The sequence below is a fragment of the Hyperolius riggenbachi genome, chromosome 10 (assembly GCF_040937935.1).
Source record: "Hyperolius riggenbachi isolate aHypRig1 chromosome 10, aHypRig1.pri, whole genome shotgun sequence".
Lineage (NCBI taxonomy): Eukaryota > Metazoa > Chordata > Amphibia > Anura > Hyperoliidae > Hyperolius > Hyperolius riggenbachi.
Window position 1 is genome coordinate 194,092,221 of NC_090655.1, and position 23,987 is coordinate 194,116,207.

The following is a 23,987-nucleotide window of genomic DNA, read 5'->3' on the forward strand; positions in this document are numbered from 1 at the left end:
GGGTGATGTTCTGCAGAACCCGAACAGTGGCGAACACTGTTCGCCCAACACTAGTTGTCAGCACGCATAGTTTCCAGGTACCCCTTTTAACAATTAGCAGAGTCTACTGTTCCTGCCGTATATCCCAGATTTTGTGGAATTTAGTGGATGCATTTCTATGTGCATATATTAACTTTTTATAGGGTAGACCTCTATCTATTATTTTAACCACTAGTCACACCAGCGGCAGTATAACTATGCCCCACGGTTGGTCTCTTACTGTTCCAGAGGCATAGACATTCGTCTTCTATTGTCTATGGGTGGCGCACACAAATGTGCGTGCCCGCGACCCCCCTCCGTGGCGGTGTACTTGTATACTGATCAGGGAATGTATAGTCTATATAGTCTGTATAGTCTGCACTTTCTGATGAACTTGACCCTTCGTGGCCCCGAAACAATTGTCAATTTATTTGTTGACCTATAATGTGAAGAATAAAATACTTCAGAACCTATAAATTGGTGTGCTAACCAACTTTGGACTTTGCTGATCAGTGAATGGGAACACAGTTCCCATTCATTGACCTAAGTGCCCATGATTAATGTCCACCGGCATTAATGAGATGCCATGGCCATTGATAAAACAAAAGTAACAAATACACATGTTTCTTCCTTTTAGCTTACTAATAGTATGCACAGGAAGATAACGTGGGGGACATCTTGTGGCTAAATAGTAAAATTACACCCACATACAGTTTTTACATAAAAATACATGCATATACCATTAAAATTAACCCCATACCTCCCCCACTCTCCCATAGTTACCAAAAAATAAAACATTTGCATATTTAAAAAAATGAAATAAAATAAAATACATAAATACTTACATTATGAAGTAAACATGTTTTAATATGTGTGTGTAATGATCTGCTCTGCTGTCTGCACAGGCAGGCAGCTTTTTAACGATTTTTCAGGTCTGCATGCTGCAGGTCCCTGGAAAGGAGACCTGTTTTCACTCTGCAAGTTTCTGACTTGCTGTTCTGGTGTGGGATTTGCATTCTGCCTCTTTTGAAGGCTTGCAGTATAAATGCCATTTCCTCCCAGAATTCCCTGCTGGTCATAAAGGTTTGGTTCTTCTGGACTTATTCTTCTGGACTTGTTTCAGCCCCTCTGCTAATTGTTTACTAAATATTGTCTTAGAGTAGTTATCCTTGGGAGTGCACTAGCATTCCTTCTAGCGCAGTCAGGTTGTTTATTATTTGTATTGCCTAGTTCTGTCTTGTCTGTTTGGATTGCATTCGCCCTAGCGGTAGAGGCGGTGGATCCTTCTGTACTCTGTCTTGGAGTGTAAGCCAGAGCAGCAGTTGCTAATGGTTACTCCTTCTGTCTGTCTGTTGGATCGAATCCGCCCTAGCGATAGAGGCGATGGATCCTTCTGTACTCTGTCTTGGAGTGTAAGCTAGAGCTGTGGTTGCTACTGGTTACTCCTTCTGTCTCTCTTGTCTGGTCCGTGCGATGGTACTGTCGCCAGCGGTGGCTGACAGTGAATCGTTCTGTCCTGTTCCTAGATTGCATTCGCCCTAGCGTTAGAGGCGGTGGATCTCTCTTGTCTGAACCTTGGAGTTTAACCTTAGCTGCGGTTGCTACTGGTTACTCCTTCTGTCTGTCTTGTCTGGAACGAACGCTTGCTGTAGTCTGGGTGAGGCAACCGATTAGCAAGCATTCGCGTTCTCTGTTTATTTTCATTTTCCGTGTTTCATATGTTAGTCAGGGTTGGTACGTTTTGTCACTGTTGCGCTTAACGTGCGGTGACCGTGCCTTGAACGCGCTTTGTCGCTATTGCGCTTAACGTGTGGTGACCGCGTTTAGCTAGTCCTGTCGGTTCCTTCGTGTTGGATTGCAGTTTGCTAATTGGTTCTTTCTTTATTCATTCTATGTTCTGTCTTTACTCCGTCTTGTGTCTCTGCTAGCAATCGCCATTCTTGCGATTACTTTCTCACCTTGGTCTTCGCTGTTGTATGTCAACCGTCGCTGGGTGGCGACTACATTGGTGGATATACATACATTCTGTCTCTGTGCTCACTCTCTCTCGAGTGGCTATCTTGCCCTGTATTGCTTCACTTCGTACAATCTCCATCTGGCATCTGTGGTTGTACAGAGACCGAGTTCCTCTGTACTCCACAGCTCCATCTGCCGGTTGGAATTCCTCTCTACAGGTGCATTTGCACCAAAGCTGGGTTCCCTTATCCAATTGCTTGTGGAGAGTTTCCGCAGTGTCAGCGCACATATTGTGCGCTGACCACGGAGATAATTCCGCAAAAGTAACAGTATGACCAGCCAAACCGAAATTCCCAGTATAGAGGGAATTTCCGATTTGTACGATTTTGTCGAATATGGTTCTTGTACCTTTAAGAGGTTTAAAAAACTAGACTCTGAAACCAAAGAGGACTTTCTTTCTGAATGTGTAAGACTTTTTCTTAACCCTGCATTTCAAATCACTGATTCGTCCACGTGGGCTCTCCAAATAGCTTATGTTCTATTGCAAGGAGTTCTGTTTCAGTGGGCTTATGAGATTTTGAAAAGCAATTCTTGGAATGATAAGTCTTATCAGTTTCTTACATTAATTTTTTCTCACTGGTTAAACTGCCTTCCTTACCACCTATTCTTGATGGGTGTGTACCTGCAAATCAATCAGCTGTTCTATCCATTCCATGCAAAACCATTCAGTTTGATAATTAATGCAGTAACAGCTCCCTTGCATCTAGACAGCAGCCACTTAAAGCGGCTAAGACTAAAAGGAGAAAGTCTAGGAAGGCTTCCCAGCTGAAAGATCCGTTGCCCATAGCAATTACAAATAAAAAAATTATTTCTGTAAAGTCTGAAATTTGGAACACACTTGAATGTGATAGATCCAGAGAAACTTCTCAGTCTCATTTTTTATTACCCCAAGCAAAAGCATATGTGGATCCTATGATAGGCAGAATTATTCAGTATATTAAAGGAGTAAGAAAATCTATGCATTTTCCTGATCCCAACCCGTATGAGTGTTATCTTGATACAGGGTTGTTTGAGCCTCCATTTTCTCCATGGGAGATTGAGGAGTTCGATATTGATTGGAAAGCGTTTTGCGATTTTTACATCACAGAAAGCGAAGAGATTCTTAATGCTTGTATTAATTCTGTGTACACTTTGATTGAATCTGGTGAGTGTGACGAGTGTTTTGTGGATCCTGTTCCTGCCTTTCTGGGGTAAAGCAAGTGAGTTTAAACTCTGTGCGATCTGATGCCTTTTTCTCAGGTGTTCCAGCAAATTATGATCAACATGAATGTGTCAGTTTTGTCAAAGATATGTCTGATCCCTTGTCAATTAAAAACAGATTTTTTTCTCCCAGTAATTCTTTAAGATCCTCCATCTATGATCCTGCTATCGGGAAAATCCCTAAACTATGCAACCTCAAGAGTAATGTTAATGTGACTAATAAAGTTCCTCATGTTGTTGTCGCAACTTCTTCTGCAAATAAATCTATGCCTCACTCTGTTCACACCTGTTAAAGCACATTGCCAGATGAAAATAGTTCCAATATTCCTGTCCTGGACATTTTACAATTTGGTCCACAAATTTCGGAGGCCTGCGCTTTAGAAGCTTCAGTTTTACAACCGAAAGCGATCTTGGATTCGCAAATTTTGCGTTCTGACTCCCCTGATTCGACATTGTTAGCCGAGTCTAAGGGTGAGACAGCACTTTGGTTGTGCGAATCTGATACTGAGGGATCTTTGCTTTGTCCAGAGAATATTTCTGTGAGCCTACGCTGTACCATGAATGAAACTATGATGTCTACTCCAGGGCCGGCCCGCCCATGAGGCGGGGTGAAACTTTAGCCACAGGCGGCACATTTCTAGGGGCGGCATCCGCCCGGCGGTGGGTGCGGGGAGCCGGCCGCCGAGCTGGAGGGGTAGCGGGCAGGACTGGGATATTGGGCCTAGCGGAGGGGAGGGGGGTCGGACCCCCCCCCCCTCCCTCGCCTGGGTCCCCCGTCCTCCGCTCCCATCCAGCCTTAAATAGATCAGAAGCAGCCGCTACTCGTAAGAGGCACGGACGGGGAGGACTCACCTCTTCCTCGATCCAGCGTGCGCTCTACTGACGTCACTTCCTGTAACGCCGCCCACTGTATTGTAAGTGGACGGCGTTGCAGGAAGTGACGTCAGTGGAGCGCACGCTGGATCGAGCGAGGAAGAGGTGAGTCCTCCCCGCTCACTGCCTCTTACGAGTAGCGGCTGCTTCTGATCTATTTAAGGCTGGAGGGGAGCGCAGATCGGGGGACCCAGGCGAGGGAGGGGGGGATCCGACCCCCCTCCCCGCCGCCAGGCCCAGTACCCCCGTCCTGCCCGCTTCCCCTTCAGCTCGGCGGTGGCGTCCCCCCCCCCCAATGGGGGGGGGGCGGCAGCAATAATTTTTTCAAAATTTGCCTCAGGCGGCAAAAAGTCTAGGGCCGGCCCTGGTCTACTCGCACTGACATTTGTGAGTCCCTTTCTTGCTCTGAAGAAAGTACTGACTTTCCACCCTGTACTCTGGATGAGTCAATGTTGCCTTGCATAAAATCTCCTGCAGTGAGCCCAGAGGCTCGTCTAGGTATTGCAACTATTCTCACCTGTTTTTCTGCCATTTTGGAATTGCAGTCTAGTTTGACTGCTATGCAGGATTCTGCGTGCAGTGAAACTAGAGTCAGGGAGTCAGTGTTTGTTCCAGTAGATATTCCTGTGCATCCTGTTCATGAGAATGAAATTCAGTCTCAGCGTATTGTAGAACCATCCCTGGGACATCTGCCCTGTTCGCAGAATGTATTTGATGTTTTGCCCTGTAACATGGATAGTTCAGAATCATTGATTAGTTTGTCCGAAAACTTGGGAAATGATGTTCCTGAGGTTTTGTTTGATGTTCTGGAGGTCTCTGAGTTCGTCCCAAAGGGTGTAGAACTTTTAGGAGATGCCTCCTGCCCCCCAGGTCCTTCTGAGGTATTGCCCACTTCAGTAGGCATTGCTGTTATGTTGACTACTTGTGAGAATTCGCTTAGCTCCCTGTGCAGACAGGCAGCTTTTTGACCACTGTTCAGGTCTGCATTCTGGAGGTCTCTTTAAGAGAGACTTTTTGTCAGTATTTCAGCTTGCTGCTGAGGAATTTGCATACATTCGTTATGCAAATCCCCTACCTGCCTTCTGTGATGACTGGCAGTATAAAGGTTGGGATTACCCACAGTCCTTTGCTGGTCATTCCTTCAGGGTTTGTAGTAAACACTCCTAGAGAGTGTCAGCCATGCTACTTCTTGTTGAAGTTATCTTGGAGTAATTCTGAGGACTGCACTAGGCAGTTTCTTTAGTGCCGTCAGGATTGCTTATCTGTTGTTTGTTCGTCTGTTGCGACTGTCCTGTCCCAGCGGTGGTCGATAGGAAGTCGTTCTGTGTGTCTGGGTGCTAACCGGAACAGCGGTTGTTGCTGGTAGCCCCTTCTGATCTGTTTCCCTGGATCGTGCTAGCCTCTTTTCGCTAGTACTGTGGATCCTTCTGTTCTGTTTCCCTGGATCGTGCTAGCCTCTTTTCGCTAGTACTGTGGATCCTTCTGTCCTGCTACTCTGTACCTGGATCGCACTCGCCTTGCGCTAGTGCTGTGGATCCTTCTGTTCGGTCTTCCTGGATCGCGCTAGTCACTTTCGCTAGTGCTGTGGATCCTTCTGTTCTGTCTGTCTGAATCGCACTTGCCCTAGCGTTAGTGGCAGTGGATTGCTCTGGTCTGGATCTTGGAGCTAACCTCGGCTGCGGTCGCTGCTGGTTACTCCTTCTGTTTGTCGTGTGCTTGGATCACACTGCTCTGACAGCAAGAGCAGTGGATCTTTCTGATACCTGGTTCGCACTGGCTCTGACGGTAAGAGCAGTGGTTCCTGTTTGATCGATTCTCGTTGTCTGTCTGTTTGCGTGCGCTTGCTGGTGCCTGCGGTAAGGCAACTGTGTAGTAAGCGCGTTTGTGTGGTGTCTGTCTTGTCTTGGTTAGTTAGGCGTGCTTGTCTCTATTGTGCTTATCACGTGGAGACCGCGCACGAACGCGTGCACTGTTGCGAATGAGTGCGGTGATCGCGTTCAGCTAGCGTTTGTTATTTTCCTTATCTTTCTCTTTGTATGATTTACTGTGCCTTTGCTACCCTGGTGCTCTGTCCTGCTCAGTCTTGTGTCGCTATTGGCAATCGCCATTCTTGCGATTGCGTTTCCTACTTCTTTTCCGCCGTTGTGTGTTCGCCGTTGCTGGGTGGTGACTAGTTTGGTGGGCACACATTGGTTCTGTCCCTTTGCTCTGTTCCCTGTGGGCTATCCAGCCCTGCCTGATTGTACCTTGTCCTGGATCTGTACAATTCCCATTTGGCATATGTGGCTGTGCAGCGGCTGTGTTCGCCTGCACTCCACAGCGCCATCTGCCGGTGGGAATTGCCCTCTGCGGGTGCATAGCACCTAGCCTGGGTGTCCTCAATTATACGCTTGTGGAGGAAATCCGCCGCGTCAACGCACGTCTGATGCGCTGACCACGGAGACGATTCCACATTCGTTACACTACTTTTGCAGCTCTTGTGGAGCTTCAGTCATGCGTAGTTAACGATGGGTTTTTGTTAGATACAATTACAAGAGAAGTTTCTCTTGTACTAGTGTACCCAGATGTGCTCTGTGAGCCAGAATGCCCAAGTGTGTTTCGTGTGCCAGCATGCTCAGATGCTTCCTTGGTGGAAACATGTTCTGAAATTGCCTGCCTGCATGCCCAGAAATGGTCCCTGAAAGCCCTGATCTTGATGGTTATCCTGGTAACCCTGAATCCGGAATTGTCAAGTCCCTCCATCGGGCGTCAAAAACTGTCAGGGCTGTGAAGACAGGGCCAGATATAAGCAGGGGCGCCACGAGGCATAAAGCAAACCAAGCGGCCACTTGGGTCCATAAGATCTTAGGGGCCTCGGCGGCTCCGTGACGTCCGCGTGACGTCACTGTTTTCCCGCAGCCCCGCGGGGCTGGCAGAGCAGAGCAGGGCTACGGGAAGATGGCCGCCGCCGAAGCCCTGCTCTGGAGACTATTTATGTCTCCAGTACAGGGCTTCGGGTGGCCATCTTCCCGTAGCCCTGCATTCAATCAGCGCGGGAGATTGGAGGAGGGAGGGAGCTCCATGGGAACTGGGCGCCTGAGGAGCCGGGCCAGGAGAGGAGATGGGGAGAGAAGACTTACTTCTGCCAGTGCCAGGTGAGTAAATTATTTTCTTTTTGCAGCCCTTATTTGCTGGAAATGTGCCCTAATTGCGTTTGATTTCTGCTGGAAATGTGCCCTAATTGCGTTTGATTTCTACTGAAATGTGCCCTAATTGCGTTTGATTTCTGCTGAAATGTGCCCTAATTGCGTTTGATTTCTGCTGCAAATGTGCCCTAATTGCGTTTGATTTCTGCTGAAATGTGCCCTAATTGCGTTTGATATCTGCTGAAAATGTGCCCTAATTGCGTTTGATTTCTGCTGAACTGTGCCCTAGTTGCGTTTGATATCTGCTGAAAATGTGCCCTAATTGCGTTTGATTTCTGCTGAACTGTGCCCTAATTGCGTTTGATATCTGCTGAAAATGTGCCCTAATTGCGTTTATTTTCTGCTGAACTGTGCCCTAGTTGCGTTTGATTTCTGCTGAAAATGTGGCCCTAATTGCGTTTGATTTCTGCTGAAATGTGGCCCAAATTCTGTTTGTTTTCTGTTGAAATGTTGCACAAATTGCGTTTGTTTTCTGCTGAAATGTTGCACAAATTGCGTTTTTAATTTCTGATGTCTGGGGTAACTGTTGCTGCATTTATTATTTAATGGTCATAGTTGGCTATATTTGCTGTGCTACGGTTAAGCTCCGCCCATACAATGTCACGACCACGCCCATCTTTCGGCGTGGCGCGCTACGCGCGCTTCAATCACCCCCGCATCCATTTTTCCCTGAAAACAGCCCCGCCCCTCCCGATCCACCCACATGTCATGGCCACGCCCACTTATGCGGGATAGCCACACCCATTTTTGCCGCGGATAGGGCCTCTTAATACGGTCCGCTTGGGGCCACAAAAACCTTAGCTGCACCCCTGGATATAAGTTTGGGTAATGGAGCTCAAGACCCTAAGTATACGTTGGCTTTGGATACCCAAATTAGTAGGCCAAAGCCTATGACCCTTTAACCTTCAGTTGAAAGAAATGACACGACACCTTCGGTTAGCTACATTCACTTCCTTGTTTTTAAGCTTTATTCAGATCTCCTTTATTCAGTGAAAACAGCAAGGTAATGTACAAATTATCCAATCATAGCAAAGCAAAAAGAACCAATCACAGCAAAGTTGGTGGACCAATCACACCCTGGGGGTTTAACTTTCCCTGACCAATCATAGCAAGGGATGTAACTATGTACTACTTCAGCCAATCATGGCAGAGGATGTATATGAGATGTATGTGGGGGAACCCAACCCATCTCAGTAGGGGTAGTCAGTTCCTGGAATTTGGCAGTGAAAAACAAGTTAGTTCAGGACAAGCTTTATCTGGATGACACTGTCCCAGAGACCCTCGTGTCCTCGGTCATCTATCTAAATTAAACATGCAAAGTAAAGAAATGGCTTAGTTACACAGTACAAAGCAAAGAAACAAGAGAACTTTGACTCTTGTTTTTGCAAAGAAAATCAATATCTTGCTTAGCAGAGAAAGTCTGCAAAGAAATAGCTTTTCTGAACAGCTATGAATTTCTAAGAGTACCTGTCATTCTAGTAGTTATTGGGTCTACAAAAGCTTATGTTCATCTATAGTAATATTAAAAACCTCACAATAGTTATCCATGTGAACCTAAAGAGCATTCTGGCCTCTTGGGATCTCTGCGGAGCTTCAAAGTGTTCTGGGAGATTTTGGGAGAAATTTATTTTGGTACCCTGGATTGGATCAACAGTGGCTTCTGTGTTTATAGGGACACTTCTAATGGGTATTGTGGGAGGTTTGGTATTTTTGGACGGTCCCTGGAAGGTGGTGGGTATTGCTCAGAGAGTTTTGATGGGTCCTTCTCTGGTACTCACAGTTCTGATGGGTGTCACGCTGAGGCTTATAGTACTGATGGGCATGTTTCGATGGGTCCTGCCTCCGATGAGTTCGGTTTCGGGAGGATTGATTCTGGAATTGGGCCTTGTCGGGCTGTCCCGACCTTCATGAGTGTTCAGACTGTTTTGTTGGAAATGTCAGTTTTGAAGGACGTCTGGAAGCCGTCCCTAGCAGTGTGTGTGTGTGTGTGTGTGGGGGGGGGGGGGGGGTACTGTAATGATCTGCTCTGCTGTCTGCACAGGCAGGCAGCTTTTTTACCATTTTTCAGGTCTGCATGCTGCGGGTCCCTGGAAAGGAGACCTGTTTTCACTCTGCAAGTTTCTGACTTGCTGTTCTGGTGAGGGATTTGCATTCACTCATCTGGTTATTGATAGCTCTGCCTCTTTTGAAGGTTTGCAGTATAAATGCCATTTCCTCCCAGAATTCCCTACTGGTCATAAAGGTTTGGTTCTGCTGGACTTACCTTGAGTTTCAGCCCCTCTGCTAATTGTTTACTAAATATTGTCTTAGGCCTAGTGCACACCAAAAACCGCTAGCAGATCCGCAAAATGCTAGCAGATTTTGAAACGCTTTTTCTTATTTTTCTGCAGCGTTTCAGCTAGCGTTTTGCGGTTTTGTGTAGCGGTTTTGGTATAGTAGATTTCATGTATTGTTACAGTAAAGCTGTTACTGAACAGCTACTGTAACAAAAAACGCCTGGCAAACCGCTCTGAAGTGCCGTTTTTCAGAGCGGTTTGCGGTTTTCCTATACTTAACATTGAGGCAGAAACGCATCCGCAATCCAAAATCTGCAGCAGCCTGGGAGTATGCGTTTCTGCAAAACGCCTCCCGCTCTAGTGTGCACCAGCCCATTGAAATACATTACCCTAGCGGATCCGCACCCGCAAGCAGATCGCAAACCGCAGCGGAAACGCTCCGGTGTGCACTAGGCCTTAGAGTAGTTATCCTTGGGAGTGCACTAGCATTCCTTCTAGTGCAGTCAGGTTGTTTATTATTTGTCACAACAAAAATCTTCGCGCTAGCACACTGAATGCAACAGCTCCTCACAACTTGCAAAGTGTTACAATAGAATGCACGGTTCTGCTCCTGGTTTTTGGGGAAGTGTAGCAACCTAGGTAGAAGAGGAGCGCTCCATAGTGCATTACTGTATAAAAGTATTTTATTCGCAAGATAACAAAATGTACTCACAAGATAGAAGAAATAATGCGCTTTTCAGCGGGCAACCACCGCTCTGAATCCCCTTGGCGGTTTGTCCTTCCGCTTCTGTGGCCAGCAGTGCGTACTCAATCGGACTGATGCTCGTCTCGCTAGGGGGTGGGCGGGGTTTGGTCCTGGCGTGCCTATAGCGTCATTACGCGTTTCGGCGCTATGCGCCTTCGTCAGATGACGCTGCAGGCATTGGCACGCCTCATAAATCCACAGCCGTCACCTAGGTGACGGCGGCGGCTGCATGCGGAGGTTTTCATTATGTACGCGTAGCGTACATCTTAAAGAGCATGCGGATGAATTTATTGTGCACGCTTAAGGTGCATCTTGGAGGAACAAGTGCTGTCGCTGGTGGGAGGGCTTTGCGGCTTGCATACATAAATGCGCAACACTAGCCACCAAGCTTCAGACATCCCGCACAATTACAATAGAATAAACATTCTGACATTAAAAACCAAATAATTATACACATCAATAAAATCATTTTTGATCAGCAAGATCAGGTTACATGAAACAAATTCCAATTCTAAACAGAGACAATTGCATGGACAAGCTAAGTTGCATAAAACCAATTCTAAACAAGATCTTTAAAACTCTTATATTAGTGCAAGCTTTATGGGAACTTTAAGTGGGGGTCGCATATCATATTATATCTTAAAGGAACAGTATATACATCCATAAAAACACTTAAAAGGACCCTTGATATTATTTGAATCGCACCTACAGGATTGCAATTATCAGGAAAACATTGATAAAATATTCCCATCTCATCAATTATATGGATTAGTGCATAATTAACTTTCATAATGCACTCCGTCTGATCTTAGTGTTATTACCAATCAGCTGCCAAATGAAATTGTTTCAGACAAGGATATATAAATATAACAAAAACAATTATTATATGTAAAGTTTCCGTGTGGCTATGCTGGACTAACTGGGTTCAATCGGCCCGTGTTACGGTCTGTGGCCGCACGGCCCCCAGATCCAGAAACACTGGCACCCTGCATCCAGTGGCAGCTGAATATGAAACTGGAAGAGATGGTGACTGGAGGACGGGAAGAACAAGGAAGATTACAAAAATATATATTATATTATGTACATAATTAAAAACTAACTTAATTATGGTCTATTCTAAGGAGTACTCACCACCTCCCACTAGCAATATTGTAGTATAGGCGACTACTAGATATTTACGGGGGAAAAAGCTGCAAAGACAGGGAAAAAGGGGAAAAGAGGGGGAAAGGAGGAAAGGAAAGGGGAGTGGGGGGGAGGAAAGGGGAAGAAAACAAATAAATACGATTAGTAACCCATGGTTATGCATATAGTGTTAAGGCTATTCACACTAGGTTCATAAAAAGGTTGAAATTTCTAGGCCCTCATTTAAACCTTTGGGTGAGAGGGAATCCATCTTGAATATCCAAAATGTCTCTCTTTCACACAACCTCTTATACCTTTCTCCATGATGAAAGTCTTTGGATATTGTTTCTAGACCCATGATCTGAAGCGAGTCCACACTACCATTGTGGTGATCTTTGAAGTGTCGGGGGACACTATGTTTCTCACTTCTATCTAAGATGTTACGTTTGTGTTCCCCGAATCTCTGCCTAAGTGGTCTAGTGGTCCTGTCTACATAGACTTTGGGACAGCTACATGAAAGAAGGTACACTACATGGTCTGTACCACAATTAATGAAGTCTTTAATTAGAGTTAACTGACCGTTCCCATCTGTGATCTCTTTTGTCCTATGCCTAAAAAAAAGGACAGCACCCGCATCTTCTGATGTGGCACTTGTAGTTCCCTATGACTTTTGGGAACATACTAGGCCGAGTTAATTTTATATCTTTTATATTGCTAGGGGCGATCCGATTCTTTATAGATTTTGCCTTTCTAAAGATAATCCCTGGTTTTGCGGGTATTATATGTTTCAACATGGGATCCTGCCTCAATATAGGCCAGTTCTGCAACACAATATTTTTAATCCTCTTAGACTCATCTGTAACATTGGGTGATTCAATTGTAAGGGTAAGATTGGGGGGGGGGGGGGCAAAGTAGAGAGTAACAAGGAACATTTATAATTACTTTTCTCCTGGTAGACTCAAAGGCCTAGTGCACACCAGAGCGGTTCGGCTGCGGTTTGCGATCCGCTTGCGGGTGCGGATCCGCTAGGGCAAAAAATGTATAAAAAAGTAGGCTACCTGAAAGGATACCCCTCCCCGCCTCTCCCGTGGGCCACATTGGCCCACTTTCACTTCCGTGACCTCTGGGTCAAAACGCTGCACTGAAAGACTGTGTGTCTCTCATAGCGTGCAGGGAGGTGGGGGATCGGCAGGGGGCGCGGCCAGGGAGAGAGCTGCCCAATGGCAGCTCAGGAAACCCTGCAGGAACGTCTCTGGCGGGCGTTTTGAACAGGGCATTCCTCTCCCCTCCGTTTACGTCCAAGTTAGCTATACATCTTGTCACTGAACTCGGGGGGCTATAGCGCGGCAGAGAGCGGCAGTTGGGGGACACAGAGCCATGTCATTAGGCAAAGAACATGCCTCGGTGTCCCATCTGCCCCCTGAAGATCCACTTCGGGTTCTCTTTAACTCCTATATGACAGCCCCAGGACCGCCTAACAGCGATCGGCGTAAAGTCCTGGGGCGGGGATTTGCAAGAGCATGCGCATCTCTGCTTGGATGACGGAGCTTCGCTCCATCATCAGTCTTCCAGTGGCGATCGCTGCTAGGAGACTGTTAGACGACAAACCGCCATCTATTTACTCTGTACAGCGCTGCGATTTATGGCACTGGGGACAGCCATGTAAAGCCTATGACAGCTGATCGCGCTGATTGGCTGGTGGGGGAGGGAGGGTTTAAAAAAATAATTTAAAAAATAGGAACATTTATTACAAAAATAAAGAAATAAATATTCATTAAAAAAAACATTGGAGGAGAAATCGCAGCCCATCAAAAGAAAGTTCTGTTGGTGGGCTGGTAAGCTGGCTGGTGGCTTTGAAAAGTGCACATTTGAAGGTCATGCACTGCAAAACGGATAATAAATTGCTTTTGAGGAATACGGTATGTTTAACCATACCATGGCTAGGCTAGTGATATTCCTGCATACATGAATCTTCTACTAGCTAGATGTACTTAAACTTCTGATTAAGTTTCAGATCATGTAAAAGAACAAATGATTTGTTTGACCGTGAGTTTCTCTCCTTTTATGCCAATAGCAGCCAATAATGCAGAGGTATTCCTTGCAGCATGAGATGCTGCATTGTCAAGACTATTTTGTCATGGAAAATACAGATCTTCTTTTTGTACCCTGGAAGAAAGTCATCCATCAGAAACGCAACACATTTTTTTCAGTAGTGATGGCCTTGGTTTGCTTCTGCGGACAGTTCAATGGCGAAAATTTGCCATTTATATGAAGTTCGGGTTCACCCCATACTTTAACATGGAGCCATATTTTTACCCTTCACCTTTAAGTCAGGTGGGCCAGGATAGCCAATTATGCATTTTTACCACATGGGCTACACCCACCCTCTAAAAGAAATATACCTGGCAGCCATTTTACAGTCTGCCTGGAGTCAGTGTAGAGAGAGCTGTGCTTGCTTATTGATTGACAGATAGATAGCCTGCTGACACTGCTCTGTGTTATCATGTGCTGTGTAGCTGCTTCAATAGGTGTTCTGCTCCTTGCACTTCCCCAACTAAGGACCCCAAAAGTCTTTTTAGGACTGATTCTAATGTTATATTTTGTTGTAGCTGTTTGTGGTGTGTAGCTTATATACACCACCTGTACTATTACAGCCTGTCACTGTGCTACAATAAAGTGATTGAGTGACTGCACTGTACTGTAAACTTTTTGTGTCACCTGTGACCTGACATTGTCACACAAAGGGTTTTATATCACTGTTGAGTTTGTAGTGCAGTGTTAGGCCCACACTGCGCAAGCAGCATATTTTGTGACAGCAGTGTACTTTACTTAACCATTTAAGCCGCCTGGATGTGATTGTCACATCCAGACGGCTGCTGTAGCGCTGCTACACGCTCCCGCACACGCCCGTGTTGCCCTCCATTAGCACGGAGATCAATAAATGGGAACATAGTTCCCATTCATGGATCTAAGTCCCCGGTAGAAAGACCATCGGCTTATTATTAGAAGCCGCCGTCTTTCTGATAAAAAAAAAGTTCCCTGTCCTCCTTATGCTTCCTGGAAGCGAGAGGACTAAAATAAAATGTTTTTGACTGTGGCCATCTTGTGGCCAAATAGTAAAACTACATCTACATACATTTTCAATGAAATAAACACACATTAGGGCCCTTTTCCACTAGCAATCGCAATCATAAATCACAAACGCCAGCGATTGCGATTTTTCATTAATTGGGTTATTCGATTACGATTTGCGATTTTCATTTGCATTGCATTATCCCTCTTAAAATTGCTGCAGAAAGCAATTGCGATTTGCAATTTGCAAATCGAATCACTATAGTGGAAAATACTTCTCATGATTTCTATGATAAACTAGCAACCCTAGCGATTTAAAAATCACTAGCGATTTGCGATTTTGCGATTCAGCTGTGTAGTGGAAAAGGGCCCTTATTGCATTTGATATTAACTGTTTACCTTGCACACCAAAAATTTCCCAAATAAAATTTTTTATGAAAAAAAAATTACAATTAAAAAACCCCCCCAAAAACATAAATAGTTACCTAAGGGTTTGAACTTTTTTAGTATGCATGTGAAGAGGGTATATTACAATTTTTTTTTGAAATATAAGCATGTAAATAGTGATGGATGCAAAACTGAAAAAATGCACCTTTATTTCCAAATAAAATATTGGCGCCATACATTGTGATAGGGACATAATTTAAATGGTGTAATAACCGGGACAAATGGGCAAATAAAATACATAGGTTTTAATTATGGTATATGTATAGATCTGTGTAGCGCTTAACATAAAAGTTCACATAAAATCATTGAATAGTAGTCCAGGTCGGTGATATACAGTCCTAGGATAAACAACCAATCCACAAACAATCCACACAGGGTACTCTCACCGACTCAGGTGGCTGATTATGTTACAGATCAGCAAAAAAGGCACATCAGAAAGATCTTTGACCACTTGCATCCATTTGTATCTGGAACTCAGAAAACACAAAGGCACATCCAGCTTCTGAACAATGGTATAACTGTCTCATGCACCCTTACATGTGTATAAGTGTTCAACCCTGGCAGCCCTCCACCAGCAATCAAACTGTTATACACTCACCAGATGGACGTGCTGATCATGTAGAAGACCAGCTCATAGCGCTTATCAAGTCCTTGATCGTCCGGACTCACAGAGCACGGACTCACAGAGCACGGACTCACAGAGCTTCCACACTAGTATCTCCCAGCTTCAACACACCAGAGTGCGGAAGCTCTGTGGGACGCTGAGATTTTTATAAACAATGCGCATTGTTTCTACCTAAAAGTTTTTAAGGAGCTGCATATTTTAAGAGGAGTCCGGACAATCAAGGACTTGATAAACGCTGTGAGCTGGTCTTCTGCATGATCAGCACGTCCATCTGGTGAGCGTATAACAGTTTTTCAAGATTTCTGGTGGAGGGCTGCCAGGGTTGAACACTTATACACGTGTGAGGGTGCATAAGACAGTAATACCATTGTTCAGAAGCTGGATTACGCTATGTGCCTTTATTTTTTCTGAGTTCCAGATACAAATGGATACAAGTGGTCAAAGATCTTTCTGATGTGCCTTTTTTGCTGATCTGTAACATAATCAGCCACCTGAGTCGGTGAGAGTACCCTGTGTGGATTGTTTGCGGATTGGTTGTTTATCCTAGGACTGTATATCACCGACCTGGACTTCTATTCTATGATTTTATGTGAACTTTTATGTTGAGCGCTACATAGATCTATACATATACTATTTCAGGGAGGTTACCCCCCATTGTGTGGCGATCCATTTGTGCTCAATTTAATTCTGATTAGTTCCTTTTTTTCCCAGACAGAGGAGCGCTCATAACCACATTGTTGTTACAATTTTAATTACGGTAGCATGTATTATTTTAAAGCTATAATGGCCAAAAACTGAGAAATAATGATTTTTTTTCTTAATATTCCTGTGAAAATGCATTTAGAAAAAAATAATTCTTAGCAAAATGTACCACCCAAAGAAAGCCTAATTGGTGGCGGAAAAAACAAGATATATTTATTTTATTTTATTTATTTATTGTGTTTATTAAAGCGCCAACATATTACACAGCGCAGGACATTAGTTTAGGTTACAGACAATATTTAGGGGTGACATACAGCAAAATGACAATACAGGAAAACAAGAAAAACCAGATCACGCAGCACAGTAGAAGTACAAGGTAATGCTTAGTCAGTCACTGGATGGGAGCATGGAGATTAGGCAAGTTGAGTTCCCTCAAATGCATAGCATGGGTGCACAGTAATGCAGGTGTATGATCAGGTAGGACACAAAAGGAGGAGGACCCTGCCCAAAGGCTTACAATCTCGAGATTTAGAGGAATTCATTGTGATAATTAGTGATAAAGTTATTGGTGAATGAATGGGAGGTGAAAATTGCTCTGATGCATAAAGTGAAAAATACCTGCGGGCTGAAATGGATAAACAGACACTGAAGCGGAAAAAAAATTATGATATAATGATTTATGTGTAGTACAACTAAGAAATAAAATATTAGGAGCAGAAATATAAGTATAATATTGTTTCCAGTACAGGAAGAGTTAAAGGGGAACTGAAGAGAGAGGTATATGGAGGCTGCCAATGTTTATTTCCTTTTAAGCAATATCAGTTGCCTGGCAGCCCTGCTGATCCCCTGCCTCTAATACTCTAAGCCATAGCCCCTGAACAAGCATGCAGCAGATCAGGTGTTTCAGACTTTAAAGTCAGATTTGACAAGACTAGCTGCATGCTTGTTTCTGGTATTATTCAGATACTACTGCAGAGAAATAGACCAGCAGGGCTGCCAGGCAACTGGTATTGATTAAAAGGAAATAAATATGTCAGCCTCCATATACCTTTTACTTCAGTTCCCCTTTAAAAAACTCCAGTTCTTATCTATGCAAAAAAGCCATTGAGCTCCACGACTGCAGAGAGTTCTGTCTTCTGAAGCTTGATATCTCAACTGTCAGTCATTGTATTGTTTCTACTTCTGCACAGGACAGGTCAAGTAGTTCACTGGACTGCTCTGTAATATCATTTAGAGTGCTAAGTAGTGTGTAAACTGCAAATATTAGAGAATGATGCAATGTTATAAAAAAACACTATATAACTGAAAATAAAAATATTTTCTTGCTTCTAATATTCTAGTAATTATCCGTACTACACAACCAATTCATTTTTTTCGCCTCAGTGTCTCTATAAGCAGTTAAATGCCAAATAATTAAGTCCTCTGCTTCAGTGGCTGAAAATAAACATTTTTAGGCAGGTAAACATAGCGGCCATTCTAAAGGACTTAAAATAATACATGTTGCCTGATTTTCCTGCTGATCCAGTGTCTCTATTACTTTTAGCCACAACCCCTCAACAAGCATGCAGATCAGGTGCTCTGACTGAAGTTAGACTGGATTAGCTGCATGCTTGTTTCGGGGTTGTGAATAAGCCACTACTGCAGCAAGTGATCAGCAGGACTGACAAGCAACTGGTATTGTTTTAAAGGAAACAACCATATCCCTCTCAGTTAAGGTTCCCTTTTCATTTGAAAAATCTAGAAAATGAAATTAGATTTTTTGTTTTTACACATGTAAAAAAGCCTTTGCATAAAATATTTATTTTTTGGGGGAACTTTTGAAATTGATCCCATACCATCTACCATACCGCTTCCCTGGTTTTTGGACAATTTTGATACCTATTTAAAAGAAATTGTGGCTGTAAATATGCTTTTAAAGTGGTCTGAAAGCCAGCATTTCTACTTTGCTCTAAAAGATTCCTCACAGCTTGAAAGCTACGATCCCAGAATTGTTTTAAGGCAGAACATCACTGAAATGGTTAAACAAAAGCGCTTTGTCCTGCTATTCAGCTTCAATCCGCATCCAAACTGTAGATAACAGTATCTTTGTTTATATTCCAATCTTGTTACAATATGTGTAAACACAGTCTAATAAGTGAAAATGAACTCTCTGTACTTCAGACACACACACACACAGTTCAGAAAAGCTCATTAGAAGATGTTCATATATAATAAAATGCAGTTTGAATAAAATGCAATGCCAGCTTTCAGGGTACGATAAACTACACTTTGGAAACTTGTAATTTGTAAACAGACAATATTACTTATGCACAAAAACAAATATGATAACTGTATGAGTAATAAAAAGTAGGAAAACACATTTTTTTTAATGTTATGTCGGAGTTTCAGACCACTTTAAGTTCACCTTCCATTAAAGTCAACTGGGGTCCTGAACAAATATTCGGTTTGCTGCTTTTTGCATAAAAGTTTGTAAACCATCCGCAAATATTCACTTTGCTATGTTCACTACTTTTTAGAGGTAATTTTCACACCTTTTCGGGACATTAAAGGGTCCGACCAGCCTTCTACCCATGATTCCAGCCCAAAACATGAATCCTCCTGGCTGATTACTTAGCCTTGTTGGGACAATGGTGCCTGCCCAACCAACCATCCACTACTCCAAGGTTACATGCCACTCATCTGTAAACAAGAAAATTAGTCTTCATGTAGTTGTGAGCCCACTGCAGCCATTTCTGCTTGTAAGCATTGCTTAGGAGTGCCTGAGTAGAAGGTTTATGCATAACTGAAATCCTCTGGATCAGCAGCTTGAAATACCTGTTTGGTACTTTAGCTGCATCTTAATTGGATGTATTTGTCTGGATGGCTGGTGTCTGACTTAATAAGAGCACTGTGCCTAAATTAACAGTTAGATCCATTTAACAACCAAAAATACATTCCAGACCAGGGAAGGCTGAACACTAAATTCTATCGCTATGCAGTGGGTCAAAAGCAGCACATTTCTCACAACATTAGTCAAATATTTTATATTAAATCTCAAAGTAGTGGACATACAAATTCCAAACAAATAGGCCCAAATATCATGGCAGCCATTTTCAGTATTCTGAACAGGGAACACTGCACGCTTTGCTATAGATGTCCATGAGGAAAAAGAAGTGAGTAGTCATGCTTTGTCAGTCCTGTGACTGCTAGTTTGATAGTGAATGCTGTGATAAACCTTTTTCATTGCAATAATGCAAACTGTAACGAAAGAGGGTTAGAAGAGTGTGGTATGTTTTGACACCTGCATAAAGTTGCTCTTCATGTTCATTATTTTTCTTGAAAACAAGTAATGGAGTCTAGTCAGACTTAAACATTTTTGTGTGTAATGAATTGAAGCATACTGAATATAAAAATAATAAACTTGTCTTTTTTGTTGCATCTCTCCAAACTTGCTTTTTTCTGAATTCATCTTTCTATCTTTCCATTATTTGTCTCAACCCCTCTAATTTTCATCCTAGGCTTTGTCCTGTATCTCCTTGTTTCAATCCTCCTCATTCCTCTCTCACACTCTTACCCATTTTCCCTCTCCCCTTGCCCTTCTCTATGCACTTGCTACCCATCACCTCCAACAGCAAGCTGCCAGTCCCACAACTTGTCCCGAGTTCCATCACATCTGCCTAACCAGGCACGGCGAGTCTTCCTGCAGAACAACCAGATATCAGAAATAGGCCCTGGACTATTCTCTCCGTTTTCTTCTGTCCTTTGGCTTTTCTCTAATCGGATCTCAGTCCTACGTCCTGGAACATTTCAGGGCCTGGAGCATCTAGAGGAACTGGATCTTGGGAAGAATCCAAATTTACCACCACTCCAGCCAGATACCTTCAGTGGACTGAATTCTTTACTATCTTTACACCTGTATCAGTGTAACATTCACAGACTTCCAGCTGACTTGTTCCGAGGGCTCCACTCTCTGCGCTACCTCTACCTACAGCATAATCGCCTCACAGGACTACCGGTGAGCTAAACATTTTAACTACCTTGACTGCATTATAAAATGTGTTTATTCATTCTTAAAGAAAACCTGTACTGAAAAAAAAGTTCCCCTGGGGGTACTCACCTCAGTAAGGGGAAGCCTCTGGACCCTATCGAGGCTTCCCTCGTCCTCCTGTGTCCCACAGCGGTCTCGCTGCAACCCCCGGAACGCACAGGCGACAATTTGTCGCGCTGTGCAATATTTACCTTTTCTGTCTCCAGCGGGGGCACTGTTGCGGCTCTTCTGATGGAGATAGGCAGAAATAGCCGATCTCCGTCAGGTCCGCTCTACTGCGCAGGCGCAGGAGACTTGCGCCTGCGCAGTAGAGCAGCCCGACAGAGATCGGCTATTTTTCGCCTATCTCCGTGGGAAGAGCGGATACTGCGCCTGCGCTGGAGCCAAGAGGTAAATATTTAAATCGCCGCCACTCCGGGAGGATTTTTGCCGCCGCCGTGGGACCAAGGAGGACGGGGGAAGCCTCAATAGGATCAAGAGGCTTCCCCCACCCGAGGTAAGTACCCCCCAGGGGAGTTTTTTTCATTACATATTTTCTTTAAATTTAAAGTCAAACTGCAGGCACAATAGAAATAGAGGATTAGTGAACTTGAAACTAACAAAAAGTTCATGATAACTCTTAGCTAATATTGCAGCACTTAGAAGATCAAGGGCAACTTCCTAAGACTTGTTATAAGAACTACTGAGCTGCATAGGGGTGAAGGTGATCAATTTTTTATGTTGTGTGAAAACAGCAGCTGGAGATGCCCAAAAATATAAAACAATTAAAGCAAATCTGGATCGAAAATAAACTTATTAGATAATGAATTGTATGTGACGTACAGATAATGAATATAACATTAGTAGCAAAGAAAATAATCTCCTGTTGTGTGGCTATCTATGCAAAAGAGCTCTTCTGAACTAGCAGACTAACTTGGTCCCTTTTTGTAAAGAGCTTAAACAGCCAAGAAACCGTGAGAGACAGCTTGAGATAAGGTTTTACTGCAGGGAAGTTCAAAGGGTAATAAGCACTGTTTTGTTTTTACAGATTAAAAGAGTGTGGTTTCTAAACGGCAACTGTAAAATTATTATGCATGCATTATGAATATAAATACATGAGACTCTTTACTAATTAACGTTCTATTTATTTATCCGTACTACATATACAATCCATTACAGTATCTCATAAGTTTGTTTTCAGTACGTATTTGCTTTAAAATGCATTTAAAAATGAAGGTAAGTGTGGCCTACCTTCATGAAGTCAACTCATCAAATATTTAAAGTAGTTCTGGGCCACTTTCTCAGGTCGATAAAGTGCCTTTAAAAAGTAAAAGGTGATACTCAGAACTCCCACTGTGTATTCAATAGAGATATACTGTATATTCCTACACAATTCATAATAAAAGAATCACATTTCTCATAAATATCTAAAAAGCCGGTATAAAGATGTGTAAAATTAAAAAATAACATTTCATCATGAATGTATCTAAAAACAAATCTAAAAAGTAAATACAGGCAATTAACAAATTTCTTAATAATCCATAAACAATATATATGAACTGAAAAGTAGCAAACTCATGAAATAAGCCCAGTGTACTATTCTAAATACATATTTAACATAAATCACTCGATCAAATAGTCGACATTGCAGCTTGGTTAAAATTGCAACAGGGATAATGAAACTATTAAGAGGGGTTTTCCTTCAAATACCATTATCATAAATTATCCATTGCAGGCACCACTCCTGTGTTAGTTTGGTAAAAAAAAAAAAGAGACATCTGTCCATCAAGTTCAACCAGAACCAGTGTTAGTGGCCAGCAAATCTCAAAGGATTCTTCGATGGTCTAAAACCAATTGGCAGACAGTAAACTGGAACAAGCTACTTACCGTATCAGCAGATAAGTGGAACGCTTTTGTGCGGCCACTTGTAACTTTGTGTTTTAAACAATATTGCCAGCTTGGCATCCAGATTGTGTGTGGCATCCGTCTGCGCCATGAATGACATCACCGCACTGGATGGCATGGTAGGTTATCTTATCATATTCACTGCCATTAGCAGCACGTGGAGGTACACATTCCTTCAGTCAGCTATTTATAGTGGGTTGCGGGAGGTGGGCATTTTGCTGTGAGATTTTTAATATGGTTGCCATTTTGGGGGGCATACATTTAAAATGTAAATGTCCTGTATAAAAAAGGGGGCTATCTGAATACCCCCACTACCTTTTTATACAGGGCATCACTTGTTGTCCTCTTTAATAACATACCTTTTAAGCTCACAAATGCACTCCATATTTACATTTCCAGCTACATATACAGTGGGATGCAAAAGTTTGGGCAACGTTCTTAAACATTATAATTTTCTTGTACAAATCGTTGGTTGTTACGATAAAAAATGTCAGTTAAATATATCATATAGGAGACACACACAGTGATATTTGAGAAGTGAAATGAAGTTTATTGGATTTACAGAAAGTGCGCAAAAATTGTTTTAACAAAATTAGGCAGGTGCATAAATTTGAGCACCACAAAAAAGAAATGAAATCAATATTTAGTAGATCCTCCTTTTGTAGAAATTACAGCCTCTAAACACTTCCTGTAGGTTCCAATGAGAGTCTGGATTCTTGTTGAAGGTATTTTGGACCATTCCTCTTTACAAAACATATCTGGTTCATTCAGGTTTGATGGCTTCCGAGCATGGACAGCTCTCTTTAACTCACACCACAGATTTTCAATTATATTCAGGTCTGGGGACTGAGGTGGTCATTCCAGAACATTGTACTTGTGCCTCTGCATGAATGCCTTAGTGGATTTTGAGAAGTGCTGAGTAATATGTCGGCGCTTTATAAATACAATAAATAAATAAATAAGTGTTTAGGGTGGTTGTCTTATTGAAAGATCCAGAAACGGTGCAGCTTCAGCTTTGTCACTGATTCCTGGACATTGGTCTCCAGAATCTGCTAATACTGAGTGGAATCCATGCGTCTCTCAACTTTGACAAGATTACCAGCCCCTGCACTGGCCACACAGACCCACAGCATGACGGAACCACCACCATATTTTACTGTAGGTAGCAGGTGTTTTTCTGGGAATGCTGCGTTTTTTCCTCTATGCATAACGCCCCTTGTTATGCCCAAATAACTCAATTTTAGTTTCATCAGTCCACAGCCCCTTATTTCAAAATGAAGCTGGATTGTCCAAATGTGCTTTAGCATACCTCAAGCGGCTCTGTTTGGGCTGTGGGCGGAGAAAATGCTTCCTCTGCATCACTCTCGTATACAGCATCTCCTTGTGGAAAGTGCTCCAAATGGTTGAACGATGCACAGTGACTCCATCTGCAGCAAAATGATGTTGTAGGTCTTTGGTGCTGGTCTGTGGGTTGACTCTGACTGTTCTCATCATTCGTCATTTCCGTTTATCCGAGATTTTTCTTGGTCCGCCTTTTCAAGCCTTAACTTGAACTGAGCCTATGGTCTTCCATTTCCTCAGTATATTCCTAACTGTAGAAACAGATAGCTGAAATCTCTGAAACAGCTTTCTTTATCCTTCCCCTAAACCATGATGGTGAACAATCTTTGTCTTCAGATCATTTGAGAGGTTTTTTTAGACCCCCATGTTGCTACTCTTCAGAGAAAATTAAGAGGAGGGAAACTTACAATTGACCCCCTTAAATACTCTTTCTTATAATTGGATTCACCTGTGT

At 43.1% G+C, this 23,987-nt stretch overlaps 1 protein-coding gene across 1 annotated transcript in view; it reads left to right on the top strand.

The window, feature by feature from the left end:
* Nucleotides 1–23,987, top strand: part of LOC137534137 (reticulon-4 receptor-like 2) — a 121,584-nt gene that overhangs the window by 25,532 nt on the left and 72,065 nt on the right. Inside the window, exon 2 of the mRNA XM_068255513.1 lies at nt 19,779–20,275. Within this exon, the coding sequence (XP_068111614.1) occupies nt 19,779–20,275 (497 nt within the window). The remainder of the gene's footprint in view (nt 1–19,778; nt 20,276–23,987) is intronic.